The 18,888-nt window shown below is 44.9% G+C and overlaps 2 protein-coding genes across 3 annotated transcripts; one reads left to right on the forward strand and one right to left on the reverse strand.

The window, feature by feature from the left end:
- Nucleotides 1–2,810: 2,810 nt before the first annotated feature.
- Nucleotides 2,811–6,702, forward strand: LOC112889431 (homeobox protein knotted-1-like 11). 2 transcript variants are annotated; one of them, XM_025956056.1, is made up of 6 exons: nt 2,811–3,325; nt 3,813–3,933; nt 5,587–5,777; nt 5,848–5,979; nt 6,064–6,200; nt 6,308–6,702. In XM_025956056.1, exons 1-6 carry the CDS (start codon nt 2,987–2,989, stop codon nt 6,309–6,311), a joined length of 924 nt encoding a protein of 307 aa, XP_025811841.1. In that variant the 5' UTR covers nt 2,811–2,986; the 3' UTR covers nt 6,312–6,702. The 2 variants fall into 2 exon arrangements, with proteins under 2 accessions (XP_025811841.1, XP_025811840.1); XM_025956055.1 differs by having other exon boundaries at nt 2,812–3,325; nt 6,297–6,702.
- Nucleotides 6,703–10,011: 3,309 nt separating this feature from the next.
- Nucleotides 10,012–15,740, reverse strand: LOC112888944. Its single transcript, XM_025955350.1, has 9 exons — nt 13,215–15,740; nt 12,923–13,071; nt 12,782–12,844; nt 12,544–12,696; nt 12,305–12,468; nt 12,046–12,193; nt 10,978–11,100; nt 10,783–10,870; nt 10,012–10,682 (listed from the first exon to the last, which is right to left on the reverse strand). The coding sequence occupies exons 1-9, from the start codon at nt 15,472–15,474 to the stop codon at nt 10,513–10,515; spliced, it is 3,318 nt and encodes a 1,105-aa protein (XP_025811135.1). The 5' UTR covers nt 15,475–15,740; the 3' UTR covers nt 10,012–10,512.
- Between the last annotated feature and the right edge of the window lie 3,148 nt (nt 15,741–18,888).

An 18,888-nucleotide genomic window follows, 5' to 3' on the forward strand; every position in this document is an offset into this window, starting at 1 on the left:
AAATAATAAAAACCAACGAAGGTCGAAGGGGATATAGACACGCCAGCACAGTCTATTGAGTGGTGGCAATTAGAGATGTAAATGGTGGGGATGTTTTCCGACTGACCGTTCGACCAAGAGGGACGGATTCAATTCGGATAGTTTTCAGATATCTAGGTACTGTTCCGGATATCGGATATTTAAATCAAATATCGGATGTGGATATAATATGACCAATATCCGGTAGATATCGGATATCCCATCGGATAATCCGGATACTTAGATTCGGATAGTTGTAGTATTCCCAATATATACATTAATAAAAATCTGATTTAATCTCTAAAAATTTATAACTAATTTATTTCTAATCAGAAAAATATAAAATTGGCACCAAATTTTTTTCTAAAAATATAATCTATCTATTGGTACTATATTGGAGTTGAATCTTGTTTATTCCTAGTTTGAGAATTAAACTCAAACTTTGGTAATAATTCATCAACAAAATTTAGAGTTGTTCCATCTTTTTTTTTAAAAAACTCAATATCGTATAATAGTTCGAACTCTAGCAATAATTTATCTGCTTCTACATATTTATGCATGTATGTCAATATAAATTTGATTAATCAAGTATGATTTTAGTTTGAATCTCGCCTCCTTGAACAAATGAGTTGATTTGAGTGCTTGTGAAGTATCATCGATGTAATAAGTTATAATGTTGTTAATTGAGTGTCTCCAATCCAAGCTATATTGCAAGTTAGAATGTTATGTAATCGAATATCTCTCATCTACGTAATAAGTTATAAATGCCATGCAACTGTTTGTTAATTTATTTCGTTAAGCATAATCTAGTTAAAATTTGGACTCATAGGATGTTCGAATGTTACACGTTGTGATATAAATAAATGTTGCCTTTACTTAATATACAAAGAAATACTCGTAACCGTATCCGGTTCGCTCCGTATTCGATACGCATCTATTCGTATTAGTAACCGAAACATTCTGTATTCATATATGTATTCGAGTCTATGTTCGAATCCGAATCCAATAGAAAATGTAAAAGCAAATATAATATTAGTGATATACATCCGTACCCAATTCGTTTACATCTATGATAACGATCATACCTCAAAAGCAAACACCCCCCTCCCCAAAGGAAGCATCTTCACCGACGCTGTCGCTACTCCGCTAGAGTGGTCCTGAAGTGAATGGAACCTCACTTGACCTTGCCGAAAACAACGTTGAGCTTGCCATTGCGATCGGAGAAACCAAAAGGAAAAAAATCATAGACATTATCACGGTGATCAACGGAGCAAGGCAAGCCTAGCCTACCTAGATACGTAGTCCTACCTAAAACTGAACTACTAGAAGTAAAGTAATCTAGAGAATTAGCTAGAATCGCATCATCTAAAAACATCTAAAACAAGACCACAAATAAGAAAGATTCTCATCTAGCGGGGAAGCAACGATCCTCTCTCTCTTTTTTGAAAAGGGTTCATACTCTTTTTTCAAAAAGAACACGATAGAAAGGTTAAGCCATCTAAAAAACCGGCAAAGAAAGAGAAAGAAAATATCTACCATTCCTCGCCGAAGAAAAGGTGAAAACCCCTCTCATGCTCAAGCTTAAGCATGATCCCAAGGGTAAGCGCCAAGTGGCCACCCTCGCGGTCTTCCGTCTCGGTGCCAAAGCCGACGCCGACGCCGACGCATCAGGCCGTGGCTGGAGAGCCGGACCCGGTGGCCGTTCCTCGTCAAATCCCTCCCCAGTGGGCCCCGCGCGCGTGGCCCAACGTCCGCTCCTCGTCGCTGTCCCGGTCCTTATTTCTAGCCACTCCAAAAAAAATCTCACGTTTCCAGGGCGAGGAGGCAGGCCCCTGCGCAGTGCTCGTACAGCCGCCCCTCACCCTACAAGTAGATAGCGGATGGAGATCCCGCGGGGCTCGTTAAAAAAAAACAAAAATGGACGCGTCAGGAGTCTCTTTCCAGGGCCGTCTTTTTTTTCTTAATCTTTGTGTATAAATATTAATTTTAAATATAAAAATATTAAAGGATTATCAAATTCGGATTGGTTCAGTAACGACGACGTGTGCAGTTGGTCAAAGAAAAAAATTTGTGAGGCTGCGGATAGGCGGGTGCACGGTTGTGCACAGCTGTTGGGTACGCCGCCTACGTGGACGCTGAAGGGTGTCGCCGCGCCCTAACACCCGGCCGGCAATCATCGGCGAGCGCGGAGTAGATTAACCGAATTTTCAGCTCTTAATTGGACGGCAATCATGAGGCCGACGACGATCCCGATGATTTTGTGATTCGGGGTGGTCGTTGAGAAATGTACATGTTGCTTGGTGCGTGTGATGCGCGAGCTGATTGTGAGCCTTGAGTAGTTTTTTTTTTCTTTCTTGGAGCATGAAATGAAAAATGATGTGCTGTGCAATCATCGGCCAAGCAACTTGAGAACCGATGCTTTAGCGAGAAGAGAAAATTAAGGTATCATTTTTTCATCGCGCTGGGGCTGCTCCTACATCAATTCGTTATTTCTCTTATGTTCGGTTGAACTTGAACGGATTAATTGAACCGAGTGGGTTATCCGTCCATTTCGGAGTTCGGATCGTCTACCTGTCTAATTTGCGGGTAAGTTAAATTTGAAGTCAATTTTGTAACCTGAAACACATATTTGGAGGTTTGGACAAATTTTGCAGTTTATTAAAGAAAACACCTGTGCCCACGAAACATGGTTGCTGTGCAATTTACTCTTTGAAATTGAGTCACGTGCAAGAGACATGAACAGGAGGCGCTATCTATCCGTCCTCTAGCCCCACGCTCAAGAGGTCCCCTCCCCACTACACGCCTCTCGCCTCTTCAAAGCCTCCGCCACTTGACTCCTCTCCCCGTCTCCCGTGGTCCTCCTCCTCCTCCTTCCCCCTCGAGGTCGCCTCGCCTCGCCCAGCCTCCGCAGCCCTCGCCGGCAGCTGGCTGGCTCTCTCGCGTCTAGCCGGGAGCCGGGCTCTGGGGGATGGCGTTCCACTACCCGGACCACGCGCTGGCGATGGACCCCGCGGCCGCGGCCGGGGTCGGGGCGGCGGTCAACCCTAGCTTCGTGTCCCCTGGAGGCGGCGGCGTCGGGGGAGGAGCGGGCGGGTGGGAGCGGGAGAAGGCGGCAATCGCGGCGCACCCGCTGTACGAGCGCCTGCTCGAGGCGCACGTCGCCTGCCTCCGCGTCGCCACCCCCGTCGACCAGCTCCCGCGCATCGACGCGCAGATAGCCGCGAGGCCCCCGCCCATGGCGGCGGCAGCGGCCGCGGCGGCGGCGGGCGGGGCGCAGTCGGGAGGCGAGGAGCTAGACCTCTTCATGGTGAGGACCTCCCAAACTCTCTCGCCTTTCTCTCACGGCCTTAACCTGTATAAGTCTGCCTGGTAGTTCGCTGTGTGGATTTTGTGGTCGAATTTGGGGCGGATTGATGGCAAGGTGGTGCAACTAGCATGTGAAACTCTCAGTATTTCGGAAAAATTAGGGATGAAATTCGCTAGTTCGTTCAAAATGGATTCGGAACCAACCAAGCTAATTATGTATGCGTAGCAACGGAGTTGGAAATTTAAGTGTAAAATTGCCTCATGAACTGAAGATGCCATCTCTTGACTTGCTTCTCTTCCTTAATTGCGTCCCCGCTCTGCTTGCCAAGGTTCTGAATAGCGAGCTCGTTTTTGTAATTTTCCACTTACGTTTGTCTGTAGCTCCCTTTACATTTTGAATAGATAATAAATCTTTCTTAGGTAGTACTGTGCTGTTATCATGTACCCTTTTTTCTCGGCTTCTAATCCATATCTTGTTTCTCATGCAGACGCATTACGTATTGCTCCTCTGTTCATTCAAGGAACAACTCCAGCAGCATGTGCGTGTTCATGCAATGGAAGCAGTGATGGCTTGCTGGGAGCTTGAACAAACTTTACAAAGCCTTACAGGTAGCTGAAAGCTTTACAGTTATTAATTCTTTAGCTTTCCCTTTGCTGAAGTCTGCGATATGTACTACAGACATTTTCTATGTTTCACTTTTTTATATGTATGGTGGTCACAATAAATTTCCATTCAAGATATAAAGCGAACCATCTTATTGAATCTTTTCGCCACAGAAGAAAACATAGCTGATCATTCCTCCATTCTTTGCCTTTCCTTAGGAAATTGACCAAAAAATCATTTTTGCGTTTGTTCTATTGGGTACAAGGAAACTACAAATAGAACCAACATCGGTAGTAATATTTTTTCTTGCATTAGAATCAGACCTTTACAGTTTCAACTTTGAAGCTATCAAATCCAGTTCTGAAATATTATCGCATCCATGAACCTCATGTTGCACCAAGCATGCAACTGGTAATAACTCCTGAGCATAACTTCACCAGTTTCAAAGTTTCCCATATTAACTATCTAGCGCATTTAGATTCCTCTCAGGACAGTTTATATATATATTTCAGAACTGGATTTGATAGCTACTCCCACATGTGTATCTCATGACGTGGGACGTATCTGAGCCAACAAAGAGCATGTACGTGAAGTATGTGATCATACTAGAACATCTATGATAGTATATACGTTGGGTATGTGACCATACATACAGTATGTGGACATACTAATTTTTATATACTAGTACTAAGGTATAATTATAATATATTTAAAAAATAGGGGTGCTTTTGAAATATTTGGTATTTATCCTTTTGAAGTATCTTAGAATTAGTATATGAACATATTCAAAGTGATAAATGAGTATGCGGACATACGCACAGTGGTATACTGATGGTGAGAGTAGCTACACGCGAGTGTAGATAAAACTCATCCTATATATATATATTTATATATATTGGGGAATAACCACAGTACAAGGAACCTCTTAAGATGGTTTCATATTTATTTTAGTAGTAGCAATTTGCGATAATAGCATTTTAAGTATAAAAAACTAGCAATAATTCCATATAGTTTCACGAAGTCAGGAATCCTTGTAGCCAGAGGAATACTGTGTATCAGAAAAATGCTTCCAGATATCTTCTGAAACAGTTTTTCTTGGGTCAGAAGTTGTCAAGTGTACCTTCAGACAGAGGTTAGAGGTAGAAGAAAAGTTCCGTAGGTGGTCCTTTCTATAATGTTAAGTAACTATCTGCAAAATTTCAAAGTTATTCATCCATCCCACTTGCTACAACATGTCCACATCTTCCATTAGGTATTAGGCAGCATGCATTCTGAAATACTGTCAGTGTCCCTTTGCACACTGAAAACGGGTGATGGCCAAAGTTATATCCTTCTGATCTTTTTTCTTTTTTGTTGCCAAAGTTTAGTGGACACTGCAACATTGCCTGACCCACAACCAGCTTGTGTCGGTCTGTTGACCAGCGAGTTGTCATAATCTTCCTTGAAGCACATGGATGCTTGAACATGCGAAACTTACCTGCAGAAACTTGTAAGCTTTGTATTTTGGGGAATCAAAGTGATAAATCGAGATCCAGTTTTCGTTCACACAGGGTTCGTTATTGCCGGGAAAACATCTTTGGAACTAATTATTTATATTGAGGAAGACATGCTGCTGGTTTGCCTATTCTGAGTTGTGCTAATTATTACTCTTCCTGCAGGGGCATCTCCTGGTGAAGGCACTGGGGCTACTATGTCTGATGATGAAGACAATCAGGTAGACAGTGAGAGCAACATGTTTGATGGAAATGAGGGGTCAGATGGAATGGGATTTGGTCCCTTAATGTTGACTGAGGGTGAGAGATCCTTAGTTGAGCGTGTGCGGCAGGAGCTAAAGCATGAGCTTAAGCAGGTAATGTTACAATATTCTAAATTTACAGTTGCAAATATAGTGTTATCTAAACAAAACTCTCATCTTTCAGGGATACAGAGAAAAACTTGTGGATATTAGGGAAGAGATAATGCGGAAGCGAAGAGCTGGGAAACTCCCTGGGGACACAGCTTCTACGTTGAAAGCCTGGTGGCAAGCTCATTCTAAATGGCCATACCCAACTGTACGTGACAGTACATGGATTCTATAACTCGTAGCACCATTTTCCATTTACTCATGTGCATGTTGTTCCATAACACTTGTTTAGGAGGAAGACAAGGCTAGACTGGTACAGGAAACAGGGCTGCAACTAAAGCAGATCAACAACTGGTTCATCAACCAGCGTAAGAGGAACTGGCACAGCAATCCGGCGTCATCCTCATCCGACAAAAGCAAGAGAAAAAGGTACGGCAACGAGAAACTAAACTAAGTTTCCCCCTGTACTACATCCTTGACACCTTTCGGGTACCTGTTTCCTGTGTGCTTATTCTTGGAATAAAGAAGCACTGCAGGTGATGGCAATGCTGAGCAATCCTGGTAGAGCGTGGTTGGAGAAGAATTATATGTAAATAACGCGTCTACTGAGAAGAATGCACCATATTTTTGCTTGGGAAACAACCATTCGAATGGGCGTTTCCTGAGCCCCATATTCACACAAAGATATCACAGATGTAATAATGTTGTAAGTAGTCACGTAAACAAAATAATTTGTATAGCAAATCACTAGAGACTAGCATTCGTGTTCGGTATTGTATAGTTTTAATTGATTGAGCGTACTGTCTCTGTATAACTCTCTACGGTTCAAATGTATTTGACTGGCACTCGATATCATATTTTGTGTTAAGTATGTCATGTAAAACCGTGGCTTGTTCCGTGAGTTATCTATCTGTGGAACTGTAGAGACGCACTGTGGCCTTGTTTCTTTGTTCCAATATATTGTTACTAGAAGATTGCAGTCTGTATCGTAACAATCTGGTATGTGAAATGTTACAATCTGGGACTTAATTGTTTCAGTCTGACCGTAAGTATTTCAATCACAAGGTTACCGTCGTTTTCGCAGCTCTCTTATGTTTATCAACTTGTCTACAGCATTCTTCCTCAGGACTGCCAATGATTTCTGGCTTTTCAGTTTCTAGTGGCGGCACAGGTTTTCCTTTTAACTGTTCAATTGGTGACACAGGTCTTCCTCTGGTTTGAGTTTCCCCGAGCTTTGTTGGTTATATGCCGCATGCTTTAACGGTGACTTGGGACAATCGATCATACCTCTGCTGCATGACATGGATGCAGATCGATTTTGCATGACAACTTCGATAGTTGGAGTGCAAGCACTCTTTTGAAAAAAGGAATGCAGGAGTCCTGCTATATCATTTAAGGAGAAAAGATTCTTGATGTTACATAAATAGCTAAACTTGCACTCAAATGAAAGGTCTTAATTAATATGGAAACCAAGTAATATCCAGGTTTCCACAGGCCATCTTCCGTAGATTTATTTCCATCTTGATTTCCTCGCACAGCAGTCATCAACTTGCCGTCAAAGGTCCCTCGATCTCTTCCTTACCATAGGTTCTACGCCGTGTACTTGTTTATCACGCTCATATTCCACCATTGTTCTACTTCCATATCTTGTGTCGGTACCAGTATAAGTCTCCATGCTCCAACCCTTTCCTAGACCACCTTGGCAAAACCGTAGCGAAGAACAAGGTGTGCTGCGGTTTCTTTCTCCTAGTTGCACAATATATCTGTCGGATTGCACGGCCGAATTCTTGCACTCAGGTTATCAATAGTTAGCAGTTTGCTCTGCACAAGAATCCAGGCAAAGAATTTGTTTTTACCTTCTGTCTCGGCATTCCAAATCGCCGGACTATTAAATTGTACGCAAACGTCCTCTTGTAATTCCTATCAGCTATCCATCTTCATATGATCTGATCCGGCACATCAAACAAAGTCATCATCTACAGTTGATGCTCCATCTTAACGAAGCTTGCCTTTGGAGTAGAAGCACTCAGGGTCGGACAGGGGGGCTTGTGCCCCCTTCCCCCACACTGCATTTGCCCCTAGAAACCCTATTTACTTTGGAAAATTCCTTGTTAATTAGACAATAACCTTTATTGGAACAGCAACTGGTAAGGTAGGTTGGGGCGTTGCTTCCATAGAGACAAAAATATGATATTGGAGTGATGAAGTCAGCTCCTCTAACCTTAAGGGGCAAAGTAAGTATAATGACCTACTAGTGAGAAAGAGTTTGAAGGGGTTGGTTCCCTATTTATCAACAAAATAAGACGACACGCATGCAAGCTCTCGTGAGCTTGAACGTCCGTTGGCCTTCATCTCCAGTCTGCAAGGTCGAGAGGTTTGTGTAGATCCATCAAGTAACTATCCATCTCTAGATAGGCGAGGGCCGCACCATCGATAGCATGTGCATCAACATTCTGACGGTGATTGGCACGAGATCTCCTATGCTCTGCTTGCCACAAACTGGAATAGAGATGACAATAGGTACTCGATACCCGATAATATTTTACCCCATTAGGGTGCAGGTACAGGGTCAATTTCCATACAAAGCGGGGTATATCGTATAGCACCCAACCTCGTAAACCCATGAGTATACTACACCCGGTTTGTATACTTTTTTCTTAGAAAAAGAAAATGCTCCTAACTTTTGCGACGGTCAATATTCTTACATCATTGTTAGAAGAAAAGCTCATCACAAATGAAGGCAAGGTGTAAACTAAAGAAAAGGAAAAACTCAAAGCAAAAAATCTATTATTACCTCTCTATCCATTGTTGGTAAAGATATCTAGAGCAACTATCACTATTTTGCCGAATGGATGGATGGTCTCATCCATTTTTTGGTCCCATCCATATATCCCAAACCTCCCAAGCGGCCTAGCCCCCACCTCATGCGGTCCAAGTTGTGGAGAATAAAAGGCGGCCCAACACATGGGCCGACACAGACAGCTGGGCGGGACGTGTTTTTCCTCGGCGCGTTGGGCTTCCTCGCCTGCTCGACGACGCCGGCCTGTAACTCCTGTTCCGTCCCAGCTGCCGGAGTGCTGCACATCACGTGCAGTGATCGAAGTGAACTTTGTAGCTGTATGGTTGGCGCCGCATGGCCTGGACAGTGTGCGCCGCCGGTAGAAGGTGCACGAAACGTATGGGTATGGGCCGTATGGGTACATACACACAGGCACAGCCTGACAGCGCCCCCGGTTTGCCTGTTGGTTGGGGATTTGAGAGTTTCGCCATGAACGCCGCTATTCCTCAAGAACCAAAAAGAAAAAAAAATGATCGGAGATCTGCCGCTATTTTATTTGAGATCCAAGAGCACTAGGGGTGTCGTGGTCGATTCAGAGACCCCTCGCACTCGGCCTAGATTTCATCGAGCTAGGGGTACATGAACGAATGGTACTGTGTGTGCGAGAGAGAGATCGCTACGCACTCGATACCGGGCATTTGAAGCTGTTAAGCCCTCCATCTTAGCCGCCGGGGAAACTCGATGAGACGAGGTCCCGGCCCCTTTTTACCACCCCGTTTTTTGGGGATCACGGGAGGTCACGAGGGCCCACTCGTTCTGCTCTCGCAGCCAGGCCTGCAAACAATTTCTCTTGTGGCCAAAAAAAAACCCCAAAGATTTCTACTACCACGCCGCGACCCGCGATGCTGGATCTGGGTTCCCCCCTTTGGCGTCGTGGAGGGCGCCCGGGATTTCCTTCCCCAACTTGGCGACGGTGTAGACGATGCCGGCCACGGGACGATCGCATCCGCCCCACGTCCCCCACTTGACCCGGGAAGGATCGGAGCCGCCGGGGTGGTGGCGCGAGCACGTACGCGGCTGCGCGCACGGGGGCGGGCGTGCGTGCGCGCGCGCGCCCCATACGTGACGCGCCGGGTCGAGCGGCGTGCGGGGTCGTGATGGGGCGCGACACCGCCAGCGCCACGCCCCGCGGAGCCGGGGGGCCACGCGCCGCCGTCGCCATCACGGCTGCACGGCCGTGGACTGGCTGCTCCCTCGGGACCCCATCCTGTGCGCACGCCAAAACATCTTGGAAAAAACCAGATGAACCATGCCCGAACCAGCGGAGGAACAAGGCTTGCCTGGACCAGCAGAGCTCAGATTTCACTGTGAGTAGCAGCAGCAGCAAGAAAGAGAGCACGGATCTGGAGACGATGCTCCACGATCCCATCAGAACATTTAGCATGCACCAAACAGCAGAGATTTACAATGGCACCGGGGGACTTTTTTGGATTTCAGTATAACACTATAACTCAATCACAAAACCAAAGCAGGTCTAGTTACAAGCAGGACCTCACTCTCTGTTCCCAGACTTGTAATATACCAACAAACCATACTTACCCAGCAACAACCAGTTCACATTCTGACAGACCGACAGACCAACCGACTGACATGTTTCCAAGTAACCCAATTATTACCCAGAAAAGGGTGGAAAAGGAAGAAGAAAATGAAAATAATAGTAATAAATATCGGACTCCCCTATAACGGACACTAGACCTACGAACTTATTGAACGCACCTCTCGACCAAAACGGTATGAATGAATGAATAGGCATCTGCTGCGTCCACTGCGACACTTGTAGACACACGGAGGGTAACTTTTGATTACAATATACGAAATAAATGGAGGGGGTATGAACAGATCCTAGGGATATATGGCGGGTAGCGAACTGGTCCCGGTATGACTTTCTGGATGTTGGTGACCTCAGTGCTGTACCTTCTGGGATGCAGCCATTGAGCGAAGTCTGCTTGCGATCTCTGTGAAGCTTGGCCGCTCAGATGGTTCTGTTGACCAGCATTGCTCCATCAGTGACCTCCACTCTGGGTCACAGGAGTCGGGCACCTGCGGCCGTAGAGTGTTGCTCACAATGCCACCTGCATACAAAAGAACAGCTTACATTGAGCTCTAATTCATAACAGTTACTGAAAATACCTACTGCATTATATATATCTGCAATGCTGGATATGTACCCACCTATAATAACACCATAGTGTAAATCTGCATAGGGTTCTTCTCCTGTTAGGAGTTCCCAGAGAACAATCCCAAAAGAGAACACATCAACCTGATGCCAGCACAAAAATATTTATCTGTCAATTCTATGTGAACTTGGCAGAACCAAAGGATACTCCAATCATGCATATACTGTAGAATAGAAATGAATTATCACACCTTTTCAGAGACCAAGCTGCTGCTACCATTCAGAAGTTCTGGGGCCATCCATGGAAGCGTTCCCCTGACACCACCGGAGATGAGGGTCTGGCACTTCACTTTTGAAAGCCCAAGATCACCAACCTAGAAATATAGGGAAAGAGGCACTGTTCAGTTTTCACCCCAATTAGAAAAAAATAACCCTATTTTTTTGACCTTAAAACACAAGAAGTTAAACCATGGCATTCTACAATCCTAGATATCATATAGGCAATCTGAAACAAAATGCTAGTTGAACTAAGAGAGTACAAAATTCAGATGGTAAACAAGCAATCCTGAACTTAGATCTTTGCCGCATATAGCTAAAACAAAACCATTTTATGCTGTTAGCATTTTGACAGTTCTTTATCATTAAATTCTACACTGATTCACCACGTTCATGTTCTGTAGCTTTATTCACAGAACCACTAAATAAAGATGTGCCACCATTTGTACATATTCTGTATTCCTTCAAGTGCCAACAATAGATGCCTCAGTTTAACCACAACCCAAAAATAAAATACTCGACCAGCGGGGGAAGACCGCCCCCACAACCCAAAAACGATCCCCAGCAAAGGTGTCTAGTCCTAGATTGTATAGCCATGCACCCCATTTGAATTCTATAGTTTTATTTAACAGTAACGTGAGTCCATGACAGAAGCTACTCTATCCAAGCATACACATCACATTGTTCCTTCAAGTGCTAATCAAGGATGCCTCGTTTATGATCCCCAGCTAATGTTTATAATTTTATATACATCATACTTTGACTGAGTAACAAGTATTATCTGGTGAAGAGTCCAATCCTATAAGCAGTACTTGATCTACCAAACTAATGGCCATCTCATAATAGTAACAAGCAATGTACTTTCGAACTCGCAAAAGCATTTGGTCATACAGTGCCAAAATTTATCTTAGTGCCAAACATGTAATGTTGATACAGGATGGACTCCCTATGTCTTAACAATGAATATGACAGACAAGAGAACAAATAATAATCTAGCAACAAAGTGCAAGAACAGAATAATATAAATTGGCCATGCTGCTTACCTTGCATATTGGGCGTTGAGGGTCCCTCAGATTAACAAGCAAATTGTCACTTTTCAGGTCAAAGTGCACTATGTTTTTGCTGTGCAAGTATTCCATTCCAAAAGCTGTATCCATGGCAATAATTAACCTCTTACGTCGATCAAGAGTCCTGCCCAGGGAAAATAAAATATCACTTCCAGTAACACCATTGATTTCTGCATTTTAAGCAGCAGACCAATACAGAATATAACTTATATGCAATGTAGAAGAAGGAACAAACTTGGCATTCTTCAGCAAAGCCGTCCTAAGTGAGCCATTGACCATATATTCTGTGACTGTGGCAATGGATCCTCCTGGTCCATCTAGAACAACACCATAAAACGCGACAACATTTGGGTGATGCAGATCCGCAAGGTTAGATGCTTCATTCCAGAAGTCTGACCGCTGAAAATATTCAAGGCCCATCAATATACAGACAAGCATAACCAAAACCAAAGATCAGGAAGTATGAGAACAAACCATCTTTTCTTGCTCAGATGGTTTCCCGGCAAAACATCTGTCATTGATCCTTTTTATTGCAACATCAGTGCCTCTCCATTTACCATGATATACGGTTCCGAAAGTTCCAGAACCAAGCTCTTGGAGCTCTTCAAGGTCATTGTTCTTTATAATCTGGACCAGACATGGTTCAAAAGGTTACAGCCACAGTACAATATTAGAGATGTACACACTTAATATGGCATATGATGATCCTAACCTGCAAACGTCCATCTGTACCTGGACATCCTGAAATCCAATCTACTGGCCTGCTCTTGGCAACCTGCACGCTTCTCTTGTTTAGCATTAAGGCTAACATAAATAAGGACATTTAGGAGCATCGAAATAATCAGTTCCTAACCTCATTTAGGTGAACTTCACTGTCTACTTTATTGGTAACAGCCCGAGCTCCTTCATTCGGCAGAGGAGGTTGGTGATCAGATGACTGAGCTTTAGATGTAGCTAACGCATCCTCCATACCCAGTAAATCTGGGTTAGAGATATCATCACCTGGATTGATAATAGACGCAAATAAGAACTCAACTTAGAAGTACATTGACTAGTTAGGAAAGTATGGCTAAGAATGGAATATTAATATAACAACCATGTTGGAGTTGGAATATTAATAAAACATCCATGTTCTCCATGTGTACCTTTGTGATCTGACTGTAGCTGGAGAGAAACATCCTCAGCTGGAATGTTCAGATCTGGCCCTTTGCAGTTCAACAAAGAGTTGTGTGCATGGGGATCCCTTGGGCTGATGTTCTCCCTGCTTGCTACTCTCTTGGGTCTTGGTGGCAGTGCATGCACATTTGTAGCTGCTTGATCCACATTAGGAGCATGATTTGCCAATGCTGGTGTTGGTACCTGAGTTGTGCTTGGAGGAGCGACAACTTCATGTGGAGCTTCCTGGTGATAAACTTCAGGCAGAACATCTCTTCGCTCATTCACTGTATTAACAGTGGCATTTGGATAGACTAGATCAATACCATAAGTCGATTGAGGCACCCCACCAGGCCCGACTGTAGCAACAACGTAACTAGAATAGGGTCCTCCAATGCTCATCATATGTGGCATATGGCTCATATTAACATGCTGGACATTGTGCAAATAAGAGCTGGCCACAGATGGTGGTGGCATTGATTCAGTTTGAATCAGTACCTTTGGTTCATTCACATCAAAAAAAGTATTGGTGTTGCTCGGATGAACCTCTTTTGCTCGGGTATCTGGCCTTGTACTGATATTATTCTCTGGGAGCCCCTGAGAGTGTTCTGGTATTGCATTCTGAGGCAAACCACTGTCAGGAGACATGGCGGGCTTCCTTTGTTCAGTAGATCCTGAAGCCTCATTGGGACTCACCCGGAGCGAATCCATCATCCTGTCCACATTTGCCACATAATTTGGCACAGACACAGGCGCAACAGGAGGCACATTGTCACGATAAACCTGCCCATCCTCACGATGCCTTGAATTGCCACTTAAACTACCTTCACCAGCAAGCGGATTATTGGGACTAGCTGGCTTCACTGGATACTGAGCCATCGCCTGGCCAGAAGTCATAAATTGATAATGAGAGCTCGCAACATCAGTATGGGCAGAGCTTGGAGAAACTACTCTGTCTTTCTCGCTAGGAATCACAGGGATATGGCTAAACCCATAGGTAGATGGCAACTGCTGTGGTGGCACCTGCTGCTGCTGCACATACACATGTTGATGCAAGCCAGTTGGGTCAATGAGCACTGAGTTTGTAACCCCTTCCACCTTCGGCACATACACCCTCTCCTGCGGCACTTGATGCATATGCGTGTATCCATAAGCCCCCATCGGAGCCTGAGCAGACCTATCCGGCATCATAATCCTTGCCACATCTTCAGGCCGCAGGCTCATGAACACAGGCCCCGGTTCAGGCACCGCCCCTCCATGCACCTCATTGCCATAGTCATTCACCATCGAATCAGAGTGAGCGTGAGGCAATGCCTTCAAGCACATATTGCAGTCCTCTAATCTCGCCCCGTGCCCTGGCGGCGGCTGATTCAGACCCTGCATGGCATCTCTGTGATCGTTCATGAACACAGGAGGCAGTGGTGGCAGCTGCGACAATGGCTGCCGGTACCTTGTCGCCTCCGGAAGCGGATGCGGATGTCCTGCCACCTCTGGATGTGGATGCGGATTCGCCTGGGGAGCCCTCCCTTCCGCGGCAAACTCCTGTGGCTTCACCTGTACAGGAGCAGGAGCAGCATTGCTGAACACATCAACAAGCGGGGGAGGCGCCGCCCCAGCCCCACTGATGTTCGATCTCGCAGCATCATTGGAGCTAGTGGAGGTGGGGGAGAGCGCGGTGGGAGACCCCGGGCCGCCGCCCCCCGACGGCGCCGGAGGGGGCAGCCCCCCGTCGGAGTACTGCGTGGACGAGAGGCTCGCGATGCTGTCCTTGCGCACAATGCCGTTCACGGCCTCCAGGTAGCGGAGGCCGGCGTCGAAGCTCCCGCCCTCCAGCTCCTCCCCCGCGGCGCCGCTGCCGCCGGCCGCATCCAGGATGGGGAAGATGAAGACCCTCAGCTTCGGGCTGGCGCCGCCCAGCTTGTCGTACTCCTCGACCATGTTATCGAGATCCTCCGTGGAGGACACGGAGATGAGCGCGTCGAGCCCCTCGTCGGGGAGCTGGTACTTGACCGCGAAGTGCGGGCCCGTGGCGCCGCCGTACGCGTCGGCGAGGCGCGCGAGGAGGTCCGGCAGCGACACCCCGCGAGGGACGGACACGATCCGGGTGTCCCCGCCGGCGTACCGCAGCGTCCCGTCCCCCGGGCGCGGGAGGATGCGCCCGCCCAAGCTGCACAGCAGCTTCATCCTCTCCCCGCCGACGCTCCCGCCGACGCTCCCGCCGTCGTCCGCCGCCCCGGCGGTGGCGGCCATCCGCGCCGGCCGGGCCCACCACCCCCCACCTCCCTCCCCCTCCCCTCCCCCTTGCCCGCTGGATCTAGCCTCGGGCTCCACCCGCGAACCCAAACCCTAGCCCCCTGGGCGCTCGCGCGGGCGGGAGGACGAGCCCAGGACTCGAGCGGCTACTGGCTCAATGCTTAGCTCATGGCGTGGGCCGCGTCGTCGCTTGGTTTGAGGAGAGTTTGCGGGGAATGGGAGGGAGGGAGGGAGACGGGGTGGGAGGGGGGCGAGTAGTAGTAGTGGAGTAGAGGGGACGGGACGGGACGGATGGGCGGGGGGCTGCGTGCTCGCGTCGGATTACTCAAAAACCCTTGGCTCGCTCGCTCGCTTCGCTTCGGTGGCTGGCTTCCTTTTTTCTCTTTGTTTTTTTTGGTTTCTTACTCTTTCGGCGGCGGTTTTACTTATGCACGGGGTTGGAGTTTCCTACGCGGCCCGGGTTTGTTGGTGGCGTTTTTGGTTTCTGTTCCTTCTTTTCTCTGGTTGGTGTTGGATTATCACAAAAGCTCTTCTGCTTTGCGTCTATAGGGTCAGTTGCAAAAAAATTGTGCGTGGAGATAGAATATGTAAGGAATCTTTCATACGGAAAGCTATCTTTGTGTTAGAGCTGATAGCTATTTTTAGAAAATTAATTTTACTCCATGTAGCAAATTTGGGAATGGATCCACCACGTACCGACCGGAATGTACAAATATTTGCGCGTTTCGCAACCCGTAAGTTGTATACGACAATTGGATCTAAGTAGCGTATACAATGTCTATAGCTAGATTCGAAACCGATGTCTAACTAACGGAAATCGGTACCTTTATGCGCTAAAATATCTTTTTATCCAAGTTTGTGATAACGTCATTAGAACTACATGGAAGTAACAGATATCGTTATAGCTTCCATACCGCCAAATATAGACTTTTCTTAGTGTTTATAGAAGAGGAGCTATATATTTGAGGTCTAGCGGTGGAAAATGCTTAGAGGGAGGAATGTGAAGCTAAGTCGGTGTTCGAGCAGTTAGTACGATAGAGCTTGAAGTGACGAAAGATAGATTACAATGCATTGATAGATAACAAATAGCAAAGAGAGGGATAGGACACCCATGGAATGATGGTATTTTTTCTTTGTTTCCCCTTTTCTTGGGTTGGTGTTAGATTATTGGAAAAATATTTTTGCTTTTCAATTATAGTTTTAGTTGGAAAGAATTGAGAATGGAGATGGAATACGCAAAGGAACTTTCGCATGAGAAGACGTGATTCTGTTAGAGCTTATGGTCTCTTTTCCCATTAGAGTATTGCTTAGATGACATGTCAAACCTAGCACACAAATTATTTGAGAATGGATCCACCTAACACTGAAATAGAATGTGCTTTTCCGCATTTTGCGCCCGTACATTATCTATAGCAAATGAATCTAATTAACATATAAAGTGCATATATCTAGATTTTAACCACCATCCAACTGATGGAAGTTAATGTTTTTATGAGATAAAATCTAATTATCCAAAGTATATGATAACGTTACTAGCTAGAGTTATCGTGAAGTAACGGATGTCGTTTATAGTTTTGATGCCGCCAAATATAGACTTTTCTTGCTATAACTTTTCTCAAGAGTGTCGTTTATACTTTGGTGCCGCCAAACATAATCTTTTTGTGTTTTTTTTCCAAATTTACCTTTTTCAAGGCATTCATATTTTCCTTGTGAAGGTTAGGGTTCAAGAAAGAGAGGTTTTAGGATTAATGTATCGTAGAAGGATATACTTAGAGTAAGTTATGCAAGCGCGAGCTAGTGTCCAAACCGGTAGTGGGCTAGAGCTTAGTAAGGAAAGAGGTTATGATACATTGATAGACAACAAGGGCAACATATGTTAGGAAATTTGATGACAATAACTATTTGCATGCAAAGATGGAAGGAAGATCGACAAGTGAGGCCCCGCAACTGAAAGAGGAATTCTTCTCTATAAAAGTTTTCCTATATAATAAATAGCCAAAATTGATAAATGTGGCATTATGGATAAACACAAAGAAATTGAAGAATCTTGATGTTTAGTTGAATTTTTGACACCTTTGTTTCATTTTCTTATTTTTTTTGTTGGTTGGTGCTAAAATATTTCAAAAGTTTTTTATTTTTATTTAATTTATAGGTGTAGTTGGGAAGATTTGTCTGTGAAGGTGTTTGCAAAATTAGGAATAAATCCATTGAATACAACCATCTTGTAGAAAAGTGTTACAAATATGCATGCATATTTAATGGTTAATGTTGTATACAACAGCTGAATCTAAGTAGTCGATAGAGTGCATATATATCTGCTACCTCTATACAACAGTTGGAAGTTAGCATCCTTATGTGCTGAAAATGGCTAGCGGAATGTATACGATGCCACTTTTAGAGATATTAGAATGTACATATAGAAACTACTAGTGATGCAATATACATGACAACTGAACCTAAGTAGCGGATAGATTGCATATAGTTTAATCTCAACCGCTACACAGTCGATGGTAGCCAATATCTTTATGCACTAAAATCTTACTATCCAAATGTGTTGGTGATGCTACTAGAGATATTGTGAAGTACTGGATGTTGTTTTATAACTTTCCATAACGGCACATATAGCCTTTTATTTGATTTTTTATAAGTTTCGCTTTGTCATCTATTGGTACACTTATTTTTTAGCCAAAGTTAGTGTTTAGGGAAGAGGGTATAATGACTAATATATGGGCGGAGGGCTAAGGTTAGATGGAGGGACAAAAAGGTTGAGACGATGTCCAAACCGGTGGTAGGCTAGAATTTCAAATGGGGAAAGATGGATTATATGCAATGCTACACCACAAGTGCGACAGGAAAGATTGGCTAGCAAGCGGGAAGCGTGATCACAAAATGATGCCAACACATTTGATGGCAAGAGATGTTATAGATGGAAATGAAAGGCACTGCAACAAGCTAGGCGATACAAATAGAAGAAGAAGTGACAAGGAAGAAGAATTATTGTTCATTTGATGATGATCAAATAATGACTGAAAATAAACTAAATGGATTTTCATAACTCATGAGATTAGTGACGAACAACACCATTAAAAGATAGCTGCATTTACACCTCCCTATATATAGATAGCCAACAGCAACATATGTCATTCCACGCAGCAAGAATAAAATTGAAGAACCTTGACGTTGAATTGTGTTTCTTGCATTCCATTTTCAAATCTAGCTACACGAAATTGGGAATGAATCCATTTGGCCCAACAGCCTGACTAGAAGGTTACAAACATGCTTGCATGTGTTAGCACTTAGCAGTGTCACCTACTCACCGTGCACAGGAGAACTAAAGGGGTGCTTGGTTCCTTATCAGAAATAAGCCCCGTCATATCGGATGCTTGGATGCTAATTAGAAGTATTAAATGT

This window comes from Panicum hallii, chromosome 4 (assembly GCF_002211085.1).
Source record: "Panicum hallii strain FIL2 chromosome 4, PHallii_v3.1, whole genome shotgun sequence".
NCBI lineage: Eukaryota > Viridiplantae > Streptophyta > Magnoliopsida > Poales > Poaceae > Panicum > Panicum hallii.

What these genes read in the sequence shown, in the direction of transcription:
- LOC112889431 (XM_025956055.1), top strand. Translation starts at nt 2,987, where the DNA reads ATGGCGTTCCACTACCCGGACCACGCGCTGGCGATGGACCCCGCGGCC. An exon ending in AACTTTACAAAGCCTTACAG is followed by an intron (nt 3,934 to 5,586) that starts GTAGCTGAAAGC and finishes CTCTTCCTGCAG; the next exon opens with GGGCATCTCCTGGTGAAGGC. An exon ending in CTAAATGGCCATACCCAACT is followed by an intron (nt 5,980 to 6,063) that starts GTACGTGACAGT and finishes ACACTTGTTTAG; the next exon opens with GAGGAAGACAAGGCTAGACT.
- LOC112888944 (XM_025955350.1), bottom strand. Translation starts at nt 15,474, where the DNA reads ATGGCCGCCACCGCCGGGGCGGCGGACGACGGCGGGAGCGTCGGCGGG. An exon ending in GCTACAGTCAGATCACAAAG is followed by an intron (nt 13,072 to 13,214) that starts GTACACATGGAG and finishes TTATCAATCCAG; the next exon opens with GTGATGATATCTCTAACCCA. An exon ending in CTCAACGCCCAATATGCAAG is followed by an intron (nt 11,101 to 12,045) that starts GTAAGCAGCATG and finishes CTATATTTCTAG; the next exon opens with GTTGGTGATCTTGGGCTTTC.